Source organism: Mirounga angustirostris, unplaced genomic scaffold (genome assembly GCF_029215605.1).
Source record: "Mirounga angustirostris isolate CCGP_5_RB_7025 unplaced genomic scaffold, mMirAng1.0.hap1 SCAF_5, whole genome shotgun sequence".
NCBI lineage: Eukaryota > Metazoa > Chordata > Mammalia > Carnivora > Phocidae > Mirounga > Mirounga angustirostris.
In genome coordinates this window covers 3,093,340-3,114,314 of record NW_026991713.1, presented here as the reverse complement: position 1 = coordinate 3,114,314, position 20,975 = coordinate 3,093,340, and the positions used below count along the sequence as shown (strand labels likewise).

Sequence of the window (20,975 nt, the reverse complement as noted above, 5' to 3'; positions counted from 1 at the left end):
AGTTATCATCAAAGAGACGCTTGAGGGATGAGCAGGAGGTAGCCAGGTCAAGCTTTAAAACATCTAGGGAAGAAACAAGGAGGGAATCTTTTTTATATAGAACAGAAGAAGCACTAAATATAAAAGAAAAACTTTACAAGTTGGATATCATGGAAATTGAAAACTCCTGCTATTTGAGACAAAAAGGCCACAGATTAGTAGGAGAATATAATCGTAATATGTATATTATGTATCTAGATACAAAAATTCTGTCTAGAATAGAGAACCATAAAACTCACTAGAAGGACAAACAACTGGATTTAAGAAATGGGCAAAAGATTTGAACAGACACTTTACCAAAGAAGAGAAGCAGTGGCAGATGGGTGCGTGAGATGTTCCTCATTCATTTAGAGCCACTAAGTAGAATGGCTGATTGTTTTTTGAAGATTTTTTTTTAAAGAGATCTTATTTATTTATTTATTTATTTTTATGTTTTAAAGATTTTATTTATTTATTTGACAGAGAGAGAGCGAGAGCAGGAACACAAGCAGGGGGAGTGGGAGAGAGAGAAGCAGGCTTCCCACCGAGGAGGGAGCCCGATGCGGGGCTCGATCCCAGGACCCTGGGACCATGACCTGAGCCGAAGGCAGATGCTTAACGACTGAGCTACCCAGGTGCCCTAAAGAGATCTTTTTAAAAGATTTTATTATTATTATTTTTTTAATTTTTTAATTTTTATTTTTTTTAAAGATTTTATTTATTTATTTGACAGAGACACAGCGAGAGAGGGAACACAAGCAGGGGGAGTGGGAGAGGGAGAAGCAGGCTTCCCGCGGAGCAGGGAGCCGGATGTGGGGCTCGATCCCAGGACCCTGGGATCATGACCTGAGCCGAAGGCAGATGCTTAACTACTGAGCCACCCAGGCGCCCCTATTTTTTATTTTTTACATTTTTTTTGGGTAAAAGAGTCTTGCCTTTTTTTCCCCCCAAATTTTTAAATTCTAGTTCGTTAACATATAGTGTAATATTGGTTTTCGGAATAGAATTTAGTGTTTTATCATTTACATACAACACCCAGTGCGCATCCCAGCAAGTGCCCTCCCTCATCCCCATCCCCCATCTAGCCCATCCCCCACTCTCCTCCCTCCATCAGCCCTGTTTGTTCTCTATTGTTAAGAGTCTCTCTCTCTCTTTTTTTTAAAAGATTTTATTTGAGAGAGAAAGACAGAGAGCACAAGCAAGGGGAGGGGCAGAGGAAGAGGGAGAAGCAGGCTCCCGCTGAGCAGGGAGCCGGATGCAGGGTTCGATCCCAGGACTCCTGGATCATGACCTGAGCTGAAGGCAGATGCTTCACTGACTGAGCCACCCAGGCACCCCTGTTAAGTGTCTCTTATGGTTTGCTTCCCTCTTTTCTTCCCCCTTCCCATGTGTTCATCTGTTTTGTTTCCTGTTGGAAACATATTCCACATATAACTGAAATCATATGGTATTTGTCTATAAAGATTTTATTTTATTTTTAAAAGTAATCTCTACACCCAACATGGGGCTTGAACTGACAACCCCGAGATCAAGAGATGCATGCTCCCCCGACTGACCCAGCCAAGTACCCCCAGGACGGCTAATATTTGAAGGACAATACTAAGTGTCAGGGAAGGTGTGGAGCATTTGAGATTCTCATACGCTGCTAGTTGGAATGTGAAACCGTATGATCACTCTGGGGAAGGTCTGGCAGTTTCTTAGGAAGCAAAACATGCACCTGCACAGTGAGCCAGTAAGTCCATCCCTAGGTGTGGAACCATGAGAAATCAAAGTGCATAGCCATAAAACCCTCGTACAAGAATATTTATAACAAGCTTTATTCATAATAGCCCCGAGCTAGCACCAGCCCCGATGGTCAGCAGCCAGGGCATGGCCCGGCAAAGTGCCCCATCCGTACCATGGAATACTGCTCCCTAAGCCAAGGAAGTAACTGCTGGCTCACACTTCAATTCAGATGAATCACAAAGACCGTGAGGCTGAGTGAAAACCAAGTGTGGGTCCCCAAATGGTTCCGTGAAGTTCTAGGCCAGGCCTCAGTGCTCCCTGGTGAGGGGGTGAGCGGCTCCCCGGGCTCTCCGGTTGCGAGTGTGGGGAGGGACTGCTGTGGGCACAGGGAGGGTTTTGGGGTGATAGAAATGCTCTGCCGCTTCACTGGGGTAGCGGTTACACAGCCGTGTACCCCCATCCAGGGTCACGGAACTGTTGACTTAGAAGGGGCACATTTTATATGGGATATGTCAGTGTTGATTTAAAAGGAGAAACAAAGAAATAAAAAGCATGTAAAACACCAAGCAGTGTGGCCCTGAGTCTGGGCTCTTCATGACCACCCGGAGCTGCCCAGCTCTTCTGGGTTTGAGTTCACTTCATGTACTGGGGCTGCACTGCCAGGCGCCCAGCGGTCTCTGCAGAGAGGGGGACATTTGCCTAGGCGACAGTCTGTACATGTGTGCGTGTGTGCGTATTACATGCACACGTACGCGTACAGGCCTCTGTTGTGTGTACATGTGAGCATGCACACGCACACGTACATTCTGTTGTTGTCAGACCTGCAGACTTCTGAATCCTCTGAGGCACACGAGGCATTTAGAGAGCTGGGGGCTCCTCTCAGTCCTGCTCTGGAAGAGCTCGAAGGACCAGCCTGCCAGAGGCTCCGGTCTTACTCCCACCCTGTGGCCGTGAGTCCCTTGTGGCGTGTCTGAGCCTCAGAGGCCAGCCAGCTGATTTCCTTGATGTCTGTTTCTGTTTTCACAACTCGTTATGCTCCCCCGCATCCATTTTCAGAATCCCATTTCAGAATGGTGAATCTAGCATTAACCATATACACTTTTTGTTTTTGTTCTTTTTCTCACACAGGGTTACCTTCCTGCCAATGTGGACCGAAGACCAGCCACTCTCCAGAGAAAACAGAAAGAATATTTTGCTTTTATTGAGCACTATTACCACTCTCGGAATGATGATGTTCACCAGGACACCTACAGGCAGGTGAGCTCCTCTCCCGTTTCATGTTATGTGAAGAACTTTAACTTGGTGATGATTGGTAGGAGGGAGTGTTCTCTCTAGCATGTCCCAAACTGGGTGACAGATTAGTGTTTTCTAATAAATAAGCTTGAGAATAAATAACAGTATGCTTCTAATAATAGTATTGTTATAGCCATAATAATAGTATGCTTATCTCCGGCTCCTTCTATGAAAGTGAAAAGGGTTTTTTTAATTGGAGTTACAAAACGGAAGCCTAAGATCCCTTGCCAGGACCCCGAGACCTGGCTCAGGAGCGGGGGGCACCTTTTGGCTCAGTGAGCTGCTGTCTGACCTGAAGGCTCGGGAGCAGGCATTTGCTGCTGGGTTGATCAGAGGAGAGTCTCTGTGGGCTTCGTGGGCGCAGGGGCCCCTGGGGCACTGGGGGACGGGATTTGGATGGACAAGAGCTGTGCTCGTCAGCTGGATTTGGGGGCACACAGCTCAGTCCATAGCAACACGTGTGGCCACTTGATCGTTCTTGCTGTTCACTTTAATTCAAAATGGGTATCATTACGGCTTCTTGAACAGTCCATTGACAGACGGTGTCTATAATGGGAAAAGTACTTAAAATTGATTTACAGTTCACAATACATTCAGAATTTGCTATTAGAATAGCTTTTTGAGGGCTTTGTAATTCTCACTTTGTAATATGTGAGAATTCAGAATGGTTTGTGCTGCATTCATTCAATCTCTTATTTTTGTGCTGCATTTAAATAAAAAGGTCGTTCTTAACTGGTAGCCCTGCCTCCTGTTTCTGAAATCAACTTCTGACTTTCCTGAGACTTGTCAGTACTGAATATTTCCTTTTGGAAATCCTTCTTCTAGGTGAAGGAGCCTTGCCGAATTTTTCTGCCTCAAATGTGGGCTATCCACATCTCTCTGTCATTTCGGTATAGATCTGTTAGAAAGCTCCAAAGACAGGTCTTCCCTCTGATAACCGGAGGTTCTTTAAGGTTAATGGGTTCTGGGGGAGTATCTTCCTCATGGATGGGATACAGTGGAGCGTGGAGGATTGTCATGCTTGAGAGTGAGGACCCAGAAGAGGGCAGGAACTCACTTCTGTTGCCTCCTGGGGCGGGGCCCCTCTGCCTCGGGGCCCTCTGCCTCTGGCTCATCCTCAGCCTCGCCTCAGTGGCTCCGAGGGCACGAGAAACTGATTTGAGAGAGATTGCATTTGGATTTGGTTAGGGAAATATTAGGTTACCTGGTTTTTCTTTACACTTCACTAATTTTAGGGAATGGGCCAATTTGGTATTGTTTTGAATATGTTCCTCATGAATTTTCATTCAAGAAAAAGACTTCCAAAGGATGATACCAGCATCTATCTATAAGAGTTACCAAGCTGTATTCTATTATGAATTTCATAAGGGAAAGTTAATAAAAAATGGGTTACATGCATCTTTATTCAGTTACTATGATGGGTAATAAAAAGCTTCCATATTATTGCAAACTCCCAGAATGGGTCTACATTAATATAGCTGAGAACAACGTAGCCTGTGGCAGTTTGGTTGGCTTGCTGGCTTTGCAGACCCGCCTGCTGGAGGTGGACCCCGTCCTGTCTTTGCGGCTCCTGTCTCCGACACGCTATTCTGTCCAGCCAGAGCCTGGGCTGGTCTGGGGCTCGGGCACCTGCTGTCTCCCTGCTGCCTGCTCCTGGTGGGTGCCCCGCCCTCCCACACTGCCAGGAGGTGGCAGGAGCGCGGGGCTGCGGCCTGCTTTTACATCCCTCTGTGTCCTCTGTCCGTGTGCTTAGTGTCTGGTGGAAGACGTCATGCCCAGAGCACACCGAGTCGGTCAGATTCAAGATTCATCCGGTGTGTCCTCCCTAGGAGGGAGGAGTTCTGCAGCCGTCTGGGCCTCCCCTACATCTCAGCCCTGTACGTGGGGAGCAGGTGGCCTGGAGGGGTCCACAGAGCCCCTTGTGCCCAGCCTTGTGCAACGCCCCCTCTCAGGTTGGACCTCCTCCTCCTGTTGGCACAGACCACGGTGGGTGGAGTTACGGTGCCTGCTGTCCTGGCCACTCAGAAAGCACATGACGGGCAGCTCTTGTGTAAGGGGGGGCAGACGTGTGCCTGAGTACGATGGCATGAGGGCAGTGTTCTCAGGGTGGCCCTCGAGGATGCCCTGGTGCAGGGGGTGCATCGGGCTGGAATCCTCGGGCCCCCTAGGCTGGATGGTTCACCCCTCCCTCCTAGCCCCGCTGCCCGCAGGCCTCCTTCACACATCGGGTCGTACGCATGTCTCCGCTTCCTCAATCTTCCCCGGGTTGCTCAGAGGGCTTGGGGCTCATCGTTTCCTGTGTTGCTCTTGTCTGGCTCCTTACCTTTCATTTTCCTTCCCATTGTCCTTCATTGCTGCCCATGGACTGTGCTCCCTGAATGCTGAGTCCACTGGCCCCCAACTCCCTCCCGGTTCTCTCCCCTGGCTGGGTGCTGCTGAGGGGCTGCTGGTTTCCGGGTTCTCCCCTGAGGGAAGAGCCCCAGGCAGGAGCCCTTCAGTGGGGAAGCAGCCCCCACGCTGCAGAACAGTGTGGTTGGCGGGGGTCCCTAGGCTGTCGATCCACCTTGTGCTCTCTTCACCAGTCACCCTTTGAGGTATGGCAGGCACCTTCTAGACAAGGACGCCGAGCCGCAGGGCCTGAGTGCTGTAGCCAAGGCTGCAGCGCTAATAAGGCAGAGTGAGGACACTGTCCTGGTCCTGTGGATAGTAGGATCCTTGTGGTCACGTACGAAGACAGGGGGATGGACCTGAATCGTAGACTCCCTCTTGGCATTAAAATGTGCACGTCTTCCTTCAGCAGACCTTTCCCTGGGTGATGGGGATGGTGACCGTGTTGGCCAGTGGGAGATATTCGTGTGGGATATTGGGAGCCAGCCTGTGATGCCGGCTCAAGGCCTGAACGCTCTTACTCGGTTGCTGCTTGAACGGCAGGTGTTTTCCTGTGCAGAGTGGGGGCCTTCGTGATGACTCAGGTCAGTCGGGGGCCAAGTAGGGATCAGCTAACACCAGCAGAGGTTTTCAAGTGCTTCCTTTGAGAAGTGCCCTGGATCCCCACGGACTCTGTGAAGTGAAGAATGTGGCCTGGGTGCCACAAAGAAGCTGTCACCGCCGAGAACTTGTACACTATCGATGCCCCTGAAGTGCTCCTCGTGTCCGAGCCTGGAAATCAATGTTTACTAATTGCTATGGATTATGTTGCTGAAGAGCTGAGGGCCGCTCTCTTCCTAATCACACAGCAGCAACTGTTTGGTCGGGAAGTGTCAGGCAAGCCTTCACGCTGGGACTTAGGGAGCCCCATTCAGGTAGAACTGGCCAACTCCTCTGGAGCCGAACTCGGTGACGTAAGGAATTCGTGTTTTCAGAGTGGGAGCAGCTTAGAGTCCAGAGTAAATTCACTGCTGTTGTTAAGGGTTGCTATTTTAAGCACATGCTCATAATGACATTTGTCATCTTGTAAAGTAATACATCTTTCTCCTGCATCTCCAGATCCATATAGACATCCCTCGAATGAGTCCAGAAGCATTAATACTTCAACCCAAAGTGACAGAGGTAAGAGCCGGGGATCTGGAAATGCCTGTGGGGAGGGTGTTTCCTCCGTCGGGGTGGCGGGTTCCCACGGAACTAGTGAGATGGTTGGTGCAGTTGGGGTGCTTACCCACCACAGGTTTGGGGGTAGCCCTTGTGAACATAGTCCCGGACAAGAATCGCAGATTGTTCTTAAAATATTTTGGGTGTAATATTGAGGCATATAAAGGATACGGGCGTGTGCAGATAGAGCGTACCCTCGTGTCCATCCCCACTGAGGACTGGGAACCCCACTCGCGTTGGACCCATCGTGTTGGAGCTGCTCCCAGTTCTCACCCTGCTCTCAAAGGGCCCCCAGGACATGACCGACCTCCTGACTCTGTGATTCCCCACGACCTCAGCGCGTGTCGTGTGGTGTTGTGGTCAGTCCCTCTCCAGGAAGCAGTGGGGGCCGCATCCTTCCTCCAGTAGCCTTGTCCATCTGCAGCTTGTGGTTTTCTTCCATGTTATTTTCTCAGATTCATCCAATCTTGTGTCCAGTTGTGTAACAATCCATCATTTAAATATCGCGCACTTTCTGCGGCCTTTTTCCCGTTGCCGGATATTTGGGTGGTGTCTCATGTTCTGTGCTCGGGACCTTCAGGCACTTTCTCGCAGGTGCCCATGGGCAGGAGTTTATCTGGGGCACTGCGGTAGACGTGAACTAGTTGTGTGCTGGGGTGTGAGCCTCTTGAACCCGCAGGATGGTGTCCGCTGCTCCCAGGTGGGCTGTGCTCCTCGAGAGCTCGCTTGCGGAGTGTGAGTGCCGTGCTCCACATCCCTGCCAGGACTTCCCACTTCGTATCCCTCTGGCGGGCATTCTTGTGGTGGCCTTCATCTGCGTGTCTCTTGTTCCAGGTGGCAGCGAGCACCTCTTCCTGGATTTATGGGTTCCTGTCTTCCCTCCTCTGTGAGATGCTTGTTTCTGTCTTTTGCCCATTTTTCTTTTGGGTTGTTGATCTAATTTTTTATCGGCTGCTGGTCTTTATATGTTAAGGATTCTAAATCTTTGTCATTTTGCGGGTCACACGCGTCCTCTTCCACGCCGTGGCTGCTTCTCACTTCCTTCTTGGCGGCTTTTGGGGACCAGAAGTTCCTTGTTTCCATGTGGTCGAGCTTCTCCATCTCTTCAGATGTTCCGTGCATCTGTCAGTGCCTGCTGTGCATGATGTGAGGTAGGAATCCAGGGAACTTGCCCATAAAGTGACCTGTCGGGCCCGGCCTCGTGCGTGGCCTCCACCTCGTCTGCCCGTGTTTGCAGCCTCCCTTCTGGTGTTCGTCCTCACACTTGTACACGTGTTTCCGTGGTCTCTGTTTTGGCCCAGGATTCAAGGTGTCTTCCCTCAACACCACACCGGCCAGTGAGTTCAGCTGTGTCCTGAGTGGCCCTGCGGGCGGAGCCCCAGCCCCCCCTTCGCTGGTAGGCCTCAGGCCCTCGCACGCCCACCTGAGCCTCACGGTCAGATGGCCCCAGCTTCTCTGTGCCCCGTTGGTGTTTACTGTCTGCTGGTCGTGTGGTGGGAGCTGCACAGAGTCTGGAGACCAGTTTGGGAGGATGGACGTCTTCGTGAAACCCAGTCTCCCTTGTCACCAACGTGTGGATTCTCCATGTTCTAGGCCGTTTCAGTGTAGTTTTAGAGTGTGCTCCATAAAAGCTCTTGTGTGTGTTTTATTAGATTCATTCTTAATTATCATATTTTTTGTTGCTATTATAAACAGTATCTCTTTATTTATTTATTTATTTATTTATTTAAATTTTATTTATTTATTTGAGAGAGAGAGAATGAGAGACAGAGAGCACGAGAGAGAAGAGGGTCAGAGGGAGAAGCAGACCCCCCGCTGAACGGGGAGCCCGATGCGGGACTCGATTCCGGGACTCCAGGATCACGACCTGAGCCGAAGGCAGTCGCTTAACCGACTGAGCCACCCAGGCGCCCCAACAGTATCTCTTTAAAATGGATTTTTTTTTTTACCGTTTGAAGTATTTTCTTTGCATCTTGATTGCTCCCCTAAATGCACTTTTAAACTTTGCTGTCTCTTGTATGTTTTGTAAGTTTGTTGAACAAAAATCCTGGATGACGAAAGCAAAAATACTTCTAGATTATAGAACACAAAAGGAGAAAATCAGTTTTCCACAGAAGTATTCATTTTGAGACGCTTCTTTTTGATTGTCTTCTTCAGCAGTTGTACTTACTGTATCTGGGAAACAAGAGATAAGATATTGTTATCTCTTTTTTACTTATTTAATGGAAGGTGGAGTCAGCCATAGACCTTTGGTTTATTTCATTTTTATATTTTTCCCAACACTTGACACCTTCCTTGCAGAGCTGAGCTCACAGCCGCAGTTGGTGTTGATTGGTCTACTTGTCTCTGACGTCCTGGGACCTTGGTCCCATTGTTTTGAGGCGCCTCTTCCCTGGCAGCCGGTCTCTCTGTTAAACAGTTTCTTGCTCTGGGCTCGTGTGCGTCCCCTGGAGCTGCAGACCCTGCCTAGGCCCCCGCTCAGCAGGGCAGTGCTACCCAAGGGGCTGCTGGGCTCCCCGGGAGGACGTGGGGCTCAGGCAGGCTGCCACATGCAGGAGAGGGCCATTTGGGCCCAGCTCTGGGTGTGCAGGGAGTGAGGTGATAAGCAAGGGGCTTTAGGAAAAGTATGGCCTTGTGATCGGCGGTAGGCAGACCCGGTTCTAGTTTCTGACGTTATGGAGGCTTGGCTCAGGGGTTTCTGCAACAGTCAGTTGGTGGCCTGACTGCACAGAAGGGTGTTCCTGTCTCAGGCACGGGCTTGCTGGCCGTGGGGTGGCTGCTCCTCTGTGCTTGGCCTCCCCCTCATGGTCCCCGCTGGCCGCTCTGTCTAGCTCTCTGCATCACGTTTGTCTTTGAGCAGCATGAAGGACAACACGCACAGAAGGACGTGCCCCTCCCTTTCCACCTGTTTTGTAGAAGTTGCTCGCAGTGCTTCTCACATCCCACGGCCAGAACGGAGTCATGGCTTGTCCTTGGTATATGGAACCGGGAAAATGTCACTCCGATTGTAGCTGGTCCGTGTGCCTCCCCGAAGGCTGGGGCTTCTGACTGCTCGGGAAGAAGGGTTTCGGCATTTCCCCCCATCCGTCCCCACGTTCCCTGATTCACTCAGCAGGCGAGGTCTGGTTCTGCTTTGGTGGTCCTTCTCCTCCTCCCCCCGTCCTCTTCCTCCTGTGGCTTCACTGAGGTCTAGCGGACATAAAATAAAATTCACCTCTTTGAAGTGTGCAGTTAGATTGGTTTGATACCTGTATGTAGCAATATGACAACCACCTGAATCATGATCTAGAACATTTCCATCACCCTGAAAAGTTCCCTTTGCTGTCAGCCTCCCGTCCCCACCCCGTGCCCCTGTGAAGTACTCATCCACTTTCAGTCTCTTGAGGTTTACTTTTTAAGAATGTCCTACAAATGGAATCACACGAATTGCAGCCTTGCCTGAGTGGCCTCTCTTGGTGCTCAGACACTCGTTCGCATTGTCACATGTCACTGCTAAGTGGGACTCTGTTGTCTGGGTGTATACCTCAGTGTGGTTACCCATTGGCCAGTACTCGATGAGTACTCGGGCTCTTCCCAAGTGGGGTCATCGCAGATTTGCTGTAAACCTTGTAGAGTGCTAGCGAAGGCCCCTGTGTCCCCTCTGTGCTGAGTACATGGCAGAAGGGTGGTTGTATGGGACGTGAATGTGCATCTGCTTCATGAGAAACTGACAACCTAGTTTCCACAGTGGCTGTCCCAGTCTGCACTCGCACCAGCAGGGCGTGAGAGTCTTGCTCCATATCCTTGTCAGTACTCGGTATTGCCAGCCTTTTTAATTCTCGCCAGTTTTGAGCGGGTGTGTAATGTATCTATGGGGTTATAATTTGCAGTTCCCTGATGACTCATGATGTTGAGCATTTTTACATATGCTGATTTGCCATGTGTAGATCTTTGATGATGTGTCTGTTCCATTTTTGCTCACTATTGAATTGCTTTTCAGACCTTTTGCTTGCCTGTTCCTGGGGCTAGCTCACCCTGGAAATCCCTATTTTATGGAAGTTCAGCTAGATTTGGAGGCTTTGGGACTTTTAACTGCTGATAGGAAGGTCTTGAAATGAGCAGAGTGGATGGCATAGGGCCGGATGGCCATTGCCCAGGCGCTCCCAGCCAGGAAGCAGAGGCTCAGCGGGAGCCTGTGGCCTTTGTCAGGAGGTCACCGCCCCTCCCCCAGGTCGAATGGGTCCCAGGAGGACAGCAGACCTTCTAGCTCCAGTGCCTGAGGCAGCGTGTGTCCCGGAGCCGCTGTTCACAGCTACTTGTCGATGAACAGCTGACCAGATGCCTCTTTCTCTCACCTGTGACGAGTGAGTGTCTGGTTCCCTCTGGGCCTTCAGATCTTCCTGGAAGGTGGTCTTGTCAGAGGCGCAGTCCCTGATCACCCTCTCGCGGCGCTTCCTGTGGGATTGTGTGTGACTTTTTGTTTATGACACGACTCCCTCTTCCTGTTTGTCCACTCCTGAGGGCGGGGCTGGGCCCTGGCTGTGTCCTGGTTGCCTGGAGCATCTCCTGGAACCTCATGGGATTTAGGAGATTTTGCTGAAATTGATAATTAATGTTTTTATCCAATGTTGTTGTCTGAAAGTAAAATTCATAACTTTTTGGCTCCCTGTTTTTTTGATTTTTTTCTTTTAAATCTTTTGATCAGTATTGAACAAACTAGATTTGTTACATTAAAAAAATACGAATTTGGACCGGTGGCCCTGTGGCTACTATGGTGGGTGCAGTGAGTTTATTACAAGAACCATATTCAAATATCGCTGCTGGGCCTTTTCTCCTGAGAAGTTCATCATCTACTGAGTGACTTTGCCTCCGTGGTTATTACATTTTCTGCCCTCTGGTTATCTGCTTCTTAGAGCAGTTTCACAAATTAGGGAAATAAGATGCTTTTTCCAATTAGCCATGCAGAAGTGATGTCTCATTACATTTAAACAGACACAGAGGATAATGAAACATGCAGGCTTTTTAAGCCACATTATTTATGTGCAGTTTTTAGAATTAGGGTGATGAGTTTTCCATGGCCCTGAAGGATGGACATTTTCTAGGAGGCACATAGAAGCGGAGCACAGGGGACGTTCAGAGTGGGCTCCTGCCCGCGGCCGTGCACTTCCTGTGCTCTTGTATGGAGACGTGTGGGCCCTGCCCCCTGCCCACGGCCGGGCCGGTAGTAGCCAGAGGAAGACCGCTTCTGGAGGCTCTGGGGTTGGCCACCAATGATCTGGGGCCACATCCAAGTGGGTTCCTGGCATTTGCCCATGGAGGACTCCTCAGCAGCCTGCTCTGCGTGGCTGACCCCTAGACCCAGGCCTGAGCCGGCCAGGTCAGCCCCACCTGCTCCTGCCACGGTGGCCCCGGCAGTGCCCGTGTTTCCTGCTGCAGCCCATTCAGAGTCTCTGTCCCATGCGACCTCGCTCGGAGGCGCAGCAGCCTGCACGCTGGTGGTCTTCCATCCCGGCTGCCTGGCAGGGGTCTGTTGGGTCAACTCAGCGAATCTGTGAGCTGTCTGCCAGGATTCTGGCCGTGGCTGAGCTCCTGGCTCGGTCTCGTCAGACTGTGAGAACGGGGCCCGGGACCCCTTCCTCCTGCGGTCCCTGCGGTGGTGCCTGGCGTGTGGCACGGTGGCTGAATGATGCCACATTAAATCACACACTTCTCCCGTGTGGGTATTCTGCAGGTCCTCCCACAGGAGAGGTGACGCTGGAGGGTCCTGCAGGTGTTGGGCGTGTTCAGTGCTCCCCTTTCTGCGGCTTCTTCCTCCTCGTCTCTTCCTTTGGGTCATAATTGAGCCATTCCCTCCACAGAGGTGGGGATGCATTTGTGAGAGGCCCTGAAGTACTTATTTGTTATATAATCAGTTCGCTAAACTCTCCTGGTATATATATCGGGACTCTGATCCATAGATCTTTCCTTTTCTGTCTCTGTTTTTATGGCAAAACATATCAGAGCAGAAGAGTTTCTATAACATATATGTTCAAATTCAAAGACAGGAGTAAGCATTAACTTACAGACGCCCACTGTTAGCTGAAGAAAGAGCAAGAGCTAGTGTCTGTGAAAGGCCCCTCTCTGGCTCTCCCCAAACACCTCCCTGTCTCCCAGCAGGTGACCATTCTCTTGAATTTTGGTTGACCATTCTCTTGCTTTGCTGTCTGGTTTTATCATGTGTTTATATGCATATATATATATTTACCCTTTTTAGTTTCTATTTTGTGATGGGATCATTCTAAATATATCTGTGGTTGCTCTTTATGTCACAGCATTTGGTTTTCAGGGTTATGTGTTGGTGCCTGTGGGTGGCGTTCATTTTTCGGTGCCGCATAGTTCTCTGCTGCTTGGTGTGTGTGTTGATCCCTCCGGTCTCACGCCGCTTGGGCATTCTGGCCATTTTCACTCCTGTGTGTTTTCTCAGGACGTCGCTGTGCACGTTCCTGTGTGAGCCCAGTGTGCGTGTAGAGAGTGCCTCTGGGGTATGTACGGGGAGGGGTCCTGGGGGCTGGCGCAGTGTGCACAGCTGACACTGGGTGGAGGTCTTGGGGAGAGTGCCCAGCGCCGTCCCTCACCTGCACTTGGGATTGTCAGGCCGAGCCCCCTGCCCTGGCTGTGGACATGAAGTGGTGGCCTGCTGGGCTTTTGACTTTCACTTCCTTAAGTGCACATGAAGTCAAGTATTTTTTCATAGGTTTCTTGGCCATTTGTGTTTCTTCTCTTGTGAAATGCTTTTGTTCCATATTTCTGTTGTGGTGTTTGTTAGCTTGTTCTGTTGATTTAAAGGAGTTGCCAATCTGTTGAGGGTGCTAATTCTGTTTTGGATGCATATGGATACATGCATCTCCCTTCCGGTAGTGGGTTGTTCTTCACCCTGATGGTGAGTAGACATTCAATTTACTGTAGCCAGTTCCCTGGTCTTCACCTTTATGATTATGCCTTTTTGCATCTGTTTTTATTATTTATTTATTTATTTAAAATTTTTTCCTCTTTTTTTTTTTTTTTAAAGATTTTATTTATTTATTTATGAGAGACAGAGAGAGAGAGACAGAGGGAGAAACAGGCTCCCAAGGAGCAGAGAGCCCGATGCAGGACTTGATCCCAGGACCCTGGGATCATGACCTGAGCCGAAGGCAGACGCTTAACCATCTGAGCCACCCAGGTGCCCCATCTGTTTTTATTTTTTAAAGATTTATTTATTTGAGTGAGAGAGAGAGCGAGTGTACATGCGTGCATTTGGGGGGAGGAAGAGGGAGGGGGAGAGAGAAACTCAAGCAAACTCTGTGCTGAGCATGGGTCCTGACACAGGGCTTGATCTCACAACCCTGAGATCATGACCTGAGCCTAAACTGGGAGGCGGACACTTAACCGACTGTGCCACCCAGGTGCCCCGCCTTTTTGCATCTTAAGACATTCTGTTTAACCTCATGATTTCAAAGAAGTCTGAATCTTTCTTCCAAGAGTTTTAAAGTTCTGTCCTTTAGGTTTAGAGCCATAATCTGTTTGGAATGGACTTTATGTGCGTGGAGTTTGATGTGGCAGTCTGATTTCTGAACACGTTCCCCACGTGGATAAGCAGTTGTGCCCCCACCCATGGATCGGCTCGGTCTTAAATCAGGATTCCATACGTATGTGGGCTCCGTGTGGGTTGTCATCCATTCTGCTGGTCTGTCTGTCCATTTGTTCCTCTGCTGGCTTCCTCTTCTTGCTTCTGTGGTTTTGCCGTCCTGCAGGCCAGGCTGCCCGTGCCTCATTCTGGACCATTCGTGAAAATGTAAAATCAGCTCGTTAGTTTCATGAAAATCCTAGAAATCACATTGAATCTGCCCATCAGTTGGAGAGAATTCACATTTTTTTTTTTTTAAGATTTTATTTATTTGAGAGAGAGAATGAGACAGAGAGAGAGAGCACGAGATGGGGGAGGGTCAGAGGGAGAAGCAGACTCCCTGCCAAGCAGGGAGCCCGATGCGGGACTCGATCCAGGGACTCCAGGATCATGACCTGAGCCGAAGGCAGTCGCTTAACCAACTGAGCCACCCAGGCGCCCCTCACATTTTGTTTTTGCATTTCTTTAGTTCTCTGGATCTTTTATTTTTATTTATTTATTTTTAAAGATTTTATTTATTTATTTGACAGAGAGAGACACAGCGAGAGAGGGAACACAAGCAGGGAGAGCGTGAGAGGGAGAAGCAGGCTTCCCGCGGAGCAGGGAGCTAGATGCCCGCATCGGGACCCTGGGATCATGACCTGAGCCAAAGGCAGACGCTTAATGACTGAGCCACCCAGGCGCCCTGGATCTTTTATTTTTAAACAATGTTTTCTTTCTTGCCTTCTTTGGATACTCTCTAGAAAGGCTGTTGACTTTTGTCAGTGAATCTTCTATCTGGCACATTTTACTAACTTCTTTCATTAGTTCTCATGTTTTGTGTGTGGATGTGGTTGAGGTTTTAGAGAAGGTAATCATATTACTTGTGGATAATGGCAGTTTCTTTTTCTTTTCTATTTGTTTTGTTTTGCTGGTGAAAACTCCTGCCACAATGCTGAGGACAGTGGGGGAAGCAGGCATCCCGGTGTCGGTCCTGATCGTAATGGGAGGCCTGTTCACATTACACTGACTTAGGGTAGTTACTCTAAGCCTTACAGATGCTGTTTGTCATGTGAGGGGTGCTGCCTTGCTCGTGGTGTTGAAGTCATAAATGGTTGTTGAGGTCTAACAAGTCCTTCCCCCGTCATCTGATATGAGAATATTTTTGCGCCCTTATTCTCTTAACGTGGTGGATTGAGGGACTGTATCTTCTGGAAGTAAGTCTGGTTGTTGGGGGTGGATTGTTCCAGGGCCTGGCGGGAGCAGGTCAGTGGCCATCTGGTGAGCTGCACCGCCAGAAGGGAAGTCTGGGCGCTCCTGAATTTGAAAAATGCTTTTTTCTGACCAGCCCGTTTCTTCACAACGCTTGGACGTGTAGCTGTGGTTGTTGTGTTGAATCTTTGGTCTGGTAATAGTGACACTGCGCTGTTCTGTTTGAAAGTGTTTTGAGTGTAGTGAGACATCTGTGCCTTTGCTAACCTATTAAACACTTGTCTCGAGCGCAGAACGTGGGGCGTAAGTTGTCATGTTTGAAGGAGGTGAGTGTCAGGTAATTCCCACACCACACTCGGCCTCATTGCTTGCTTTAAGAGAGCTCTACGTTATTAATTAACATCGTGACAAATCATCAGGGGCCGTCTTGGTATGTCCGGCGGCTATTCTGTGTGATAGGTGGCTGCCTTTTAGTGCACATGTTAGATCTGTTACGGGCTCTTACTTGGTGTCATTCATCAGGTGTTAGAATTCATATGGGGCTGGTGTTCCTTGGATCAAGTTGCAAAAGCTTGTGCTGTGGTAACTTCTTTCTGGGCCACATCGCTCCTGGGTTTCCAGGGATGCGAGCCCCCCAGTCCTCCCAGCAGAACTGTGGATGATGTTGTTCCTTGCACAGAAATGATCTCCATGGAGCTTTGTGTGCTGTGTGTGGGTCATGCATATGGTAGAGTGTTTTCAGATTTCTGAAATCAGATTTTTGTAAGTCCTCATGGGCACAGTGGCCTTCTTGGGTTTAGTGTCTTTCGTGTTTTAGACCACAGAGTGGTTCAGCAACCGGAGCGCCCCGCGGTGCTGGCCGGGTCCTGCCTTGGGGACCCATGAGGGCATGGCATGTTTGCAGAGTGAAGACGGGGACCTCTCGAGCCCTCCCGGGAGCCTTCTGTGCAGGGATGTCCTTTGAGGTTTTTTAGGAGAAACCTTTCTTGGTGTTCAGGCGTCTGATGTCTGGCGAGCGAATGAGCTGGGAATGCCTGCCACGTTTGCATTTTTTCAGCTCCGGTGGTGACAGATAGTAACAACTCTTTTATTACTGTTCCTGAGTGTAAGCTGGTTTGTAGAAAAGATACTTTGGGAAGAGTTTCAAGTTCGAACTACTTTTAATGAATTCCGACTCTTTAGACAAGCACATCAGGAATGTTAACAGAACTTTAACGGCTAGTAAGACCCAATGTGTATTCATTGTTTGAGCCATTTCCCCACATCCTGTGTTTTCACTAAACTTGTCCTTACACGCGGCGCATCCTGTCTTTATTGTCCCTTGGCAGATGATATTGCTACTTAAACCGACAGCACATTACTTAATCCTGAGTTAGCGCGCCGTGACGGCTCTCTCCCCTGGCTCCGCACGCCTCTCCCTCCAGCCGCCCCGTGTGAGCAGCCTTGCTTGCACCTGTCCCGCTGCGGTCACTGAACCCCCTGGACCTCTGGCAGATGACGTGCTGGGGGCTGCGAGCCCCTGAAGAAGTCCGAGTGGACGCCCAGGCCCGGGCGTGGTCTCTGTCCTCAGCACACCTCAGCACAGTGCTGCCGAAGGGTGGCCACAGACAGGCCGGCAGGAAGTGGAGGGGGTCCTGTCGCTTCGTCCAGAAAGCCTGTGTGTGTGTGTGTGTGTGTGTGTGTGTGTGTTGCCAGCCTTGTTCTGGCCGTGCGCAGAGCTGGAGAACACAGCCCCGATCAGGGTGCTTTGGGGGGACACTTGAATGTGGAGGGCAACGCTGAATTGCTGATGTCCCCCGTGTCCCAGTTCTGGGGAGCCTCTGTTTCCTGACCTGGTCCTCCAGCAACCTTGTAGGAAGAAAGTCCTGACTCCCGGGCTGGCCGGCCCCGCCCCCCCGCCCCCCCTTGTGCCCTGCAGGCAGGCGGCACAGGCCTAGGGTGTCCTGGTGGTGCCTCTGTTGCAGGCAGTGCTGTAGATGCTGGACGGTGGCTTCTAGCCCCAAGCTCAGCTGCCTTTGGCACGTGGCGGGCAGCTCAGCGGCGCTGTCCTGTGGCCTTCGGTGCCGGCCCTGGGGGCAAGGGCTGGGCAGGTGCAGGCCCAGGGCCCCATGCCCCCCAGGCCGCTGGCTGGGTCTCTCCTCCGGATTCCTGGCTTGGCCCCTCTGGCTTTGGACGCTTGATTTTGGTGACCCGCTGGCTCTGGCCTCTGTCACTTTCTGAGCCCGGGCCCGAGGGAACTCTGCGGAATTGGGCCTGGTCAGTGAAAAGTCTGGCAGTGGCTGGAGCACGCTGTTCTCCCGGCACCTTCCTCAGTAGGGCGCGAGAGCACGTGCAGGAGCCACCTGTCCTTGGGGTTGTGCCATCAGTGTGGGCTGACCTTGGTGAATGTCCTTCAGAAGACTCCTCTCGGATTTCGTTTTTAGATGAGACTGTGTCAGGGAGCAGCGGGCCCTGGGGGTGGAGAAGCCAGCAAGAGCGAATGCCTGCTCCCAGTCTGCCCCCCGGCCCATCACTGGGTGTAAATTCAAGGGAACTGGTGCTGAACTCGAACCCCTTAAAGGGTCATGTTGTTGACTTTGAAAACACCTGCTTAGAAAAGGTGATAGGAAAGCCCTGCTTGGTCGTGTCTCTTGGTGATGTCTCTTGCGAGCCTGAGCGCAGAAGCTTGGACATCGCTCGAGCATGCTGTGAACAAGAGCGGGCGTCAGAGGCAGCTTAGAAGCCCCGCAGCACGCGTCCCGCCGTGTTGGGAACGGGGTCCTGTTTCCTCATGGCTTGCTCTCAGCGACGTCTCCTCTGTGGAGAGCTCATTATGATGGCAGTCAAATGGGCCCTCAGAGGTCCCATCCTAATGTGCTTGCGGTCATGCGTGTGGCGGGGGCGGGATCTAAGGTGGGGCGCACTGTCGCTCAGGTCTTCACAGACCTTGTTAGGAATGGGGCTGAGGGTCCGTGAGACGGGAGCTGCCAGAGGGAGGCCGTGGGGACCCTGGGGCCCCACGGGACCATCTCAGGTGGTTCGGGCAGGGAGTTCTGGACGGTGTTGAGTGACTCGGACTCAGACCTGTGGTAGTTGTGACTTCAAACAGAAGCAAAGTCAGATGAAGTGATTTAAGGCAAAAGATACAGGATAAATCAGTCAGTGATGAGAAAAAAAACAAAGAGAAAGCAGCCCTCAGCCTGCCAACGGCATGTGTAGTTTCTGCTCTGGGCCTAGTCCTGCCAGTCAGCTTCACAGCCCGGCCCATGGTCGTCCCGGTGCAGCCTCGAGTGGGCTCGAGACCAGCCAGGTGTGGTCTGGGCTGCAGACGCATCTGAGGCTTGACTGGGTTAGATTTAGGCCCTGTCCCCCGGGGCCACTGGGCCCCTGTCCTGTTCCAGCCCCTGGAAGGGAGCAGGGACGGAAGCTGGAAGGGGGTGGCCAGGGGCATGAGTGAACCTTGGGGCCCTCAGGAGGGGCTGTTGGGATGCTTGCTGCCCTGCGGTTCCTGCTGGGCCCCTCCGCCCCGGGCCCCTTTGCCTGGCTACCCTGCACGTGACACCCTCCTCAGTGGGCAGGCAGCTCAGGACTTTGTTCTCCTCCATGTGCTGGATTTATGAGCTCCCGGTGTCACCAGGCATTCTCCCTACATGGAAATCTTTTCTGCATTATTGCAATTAATGGCAAGTTTTTCCTCCAGGGAGTCTAGACAAGGCTGAACTGTCTGTCACCCCGTAAAAGGTAGGCTTCCGCCTGCCTCGTCAGAAAGATCTCTGCTGCCGTGTGTGCTGGGTGCGGCGTCTGGCTGTGCCGCTTGGCCGAATCGGGCGCGTAGGACTGGGGTGCCTGCCGGGGCAGGTGTGCAGGCCTGGGGCCTGCAGATGCTTTGGTTGGGGGTGGGGCCCCCCGTGGCTTCCTGGTGTGTCACTGGCGTGGCAGGACAGTCTGACAGGATGAAGAGAGGCCAGTTACTTACCTTCTCTTCCCCCTTTCCTGCCAAAGAAACCTAAATCCTGGTGTTTTATTTCTTATTTTCTAGATTAATAGCTGTCGTTAGAGGGAAATAATATGCGGGGAGATGTGAGGGGCTCTGGGGGCAGCTCTGTAATGACAGGGAGAGCTGAGTGCTCACCCAGAACAGATGTCAGGGGAAAGGGCCTGTGAGCCGCAGAGTGACTGCATGAGTGGTTCAGCTGGCGTGGACGTGGGCGCGCACCCAGAACTGCAGGGTGGCTGGGTTTCGCTGTCAGGAGTCGGGACGGGCCGGGGGGTGTGCGTTCCCCGAGGAGGATGCTCGGACGCTTCTCCTGTGGAGAACGGAGCTGATGGGTGGACGTGGGTGCTTTGCCTTGCGCTCACGTGGCACACTCTCCCCATGCCCGGGCCTTGGCTTGTGGCTTGGAGATAGGAGAGTCTTCCGATGATGAACATGAACCCCCCACATACGGGACCGGGTCATCCTGCGAAGCGTGATGGCTCTGACTCAGCCCAGGGGCTTCCCGAGCCCTGCGTTGTCCCCTTGCCTCCTGGCCGCGTCCCCCTCTGTGCTCTACTCCTCCTGCCTCCCGAAGAACTCCGCGTCAGCCTTCACCGCGCTGTTTGCCTGTCGCCTCCTCTTCAAGTCTCCCTGGGCCACGTGCTCTCCCACCGCCTCCCCTCAGTGCAGCTGAGTCCCCCTGCCCTCCAGTCCGTTTCGCCTCTCCAACAGGTTGGGGGCCCCTGCCGTCCCCACCGCCTGGCATCTGAAGAGCTGGGTCTGGAGCACCACTTGATGGAGAAACAGAACGGAACTGCCGGTCCGGCTCCCAGGTGTTGTCTGAGGTCTCGCCGGAATGGGAAGGTCCAGGTGCTCACCAATGGCACAGACCTTGGAGAGCAGAGGCAAGAGGGGGCTCAAAACGAAGGGTGGAGGACCCGGATCATTCACACCTCCATCCAGCAAAGAGTTCCACGGTTTTCCTCTGGGCCCGTTGCGTGCCAGGCCTGAGAGCACGGAGTGAGCGGGATGCAGGAGGACCCTTCCTCAGGGGGCTCAACGTGGGAGTGGTTGGAGCTGCGGCCTCGGAAGAGGGGCTGCTGGCCCGGCTGGGGCAGTACAGGAAGTTGGCTCTCAGGAGGCGGCTCTGGAACTCTGACCTAATGCTGCAGATCAGGGGTGCCGGGGCGTTGCAGGTGGAAAGAATACGTGCAGGTGCCTTGAGGTGGGGACAGAAGTTACTGGTTTGGTGAGAGAGGACCCAGCGGAGGTGACAAGGTGGGGAAGGGAGTGGTAGGCCAGGCACCTTGGAGTCGGGGCCAGGAGTTTGCATTTACCCTCTGGCGACCACGGTGTGACCTGATGTGTACCGGGAGCTCTGCTGCCTCCTTGGGGGGCATGCGGTCCGGGGTGTTAGCAGGGGGACCAGACACGAGATGATGGTCACCAGCTGGTGGCAGTGGAGTCGAGAGCAGGGGTTGGAGCTGGCTGTTTTGGAGGCTGCTGCGGGGGTGAAGACGTGAGGGAGCCCTGCTGTCCCTGGCCTCGAGGCTGGACCTCTGGGGTGATGATCCGCAGACA

General features: G+C 51.9%; 1 protein-coding gene across 5 annotated transcripts in view; it reads left to right on the top strand.

Annotated features, from left to right (window-relative positions):
* The window catches only part of TBC1D22A (TBC1 domain family member 22A), a 322,639-nt gene that overhangs the window by 98,447 nt on the left and 203,217 nt on the right, over window positions 1-20,975 (top strand). For all 5 annotated transcript variants that reach the window (XM_064590478.1, XM_064590475.1, XM_064590476.1 and 2 more), the window contains 2 exons: window positions 2,872-3,000; window positions 6,523-6,585. In XM_064590478.1, coding sequence (XP_064446548.1) covers window positions 2,872-3,000; window positions 6,523-6,585 — 192 coding nt within the window. The remainder of the gene's footprint in view (window positions 1-2,871; window positions 3,001-6,522; window positions 6,586-20,975) is intronic.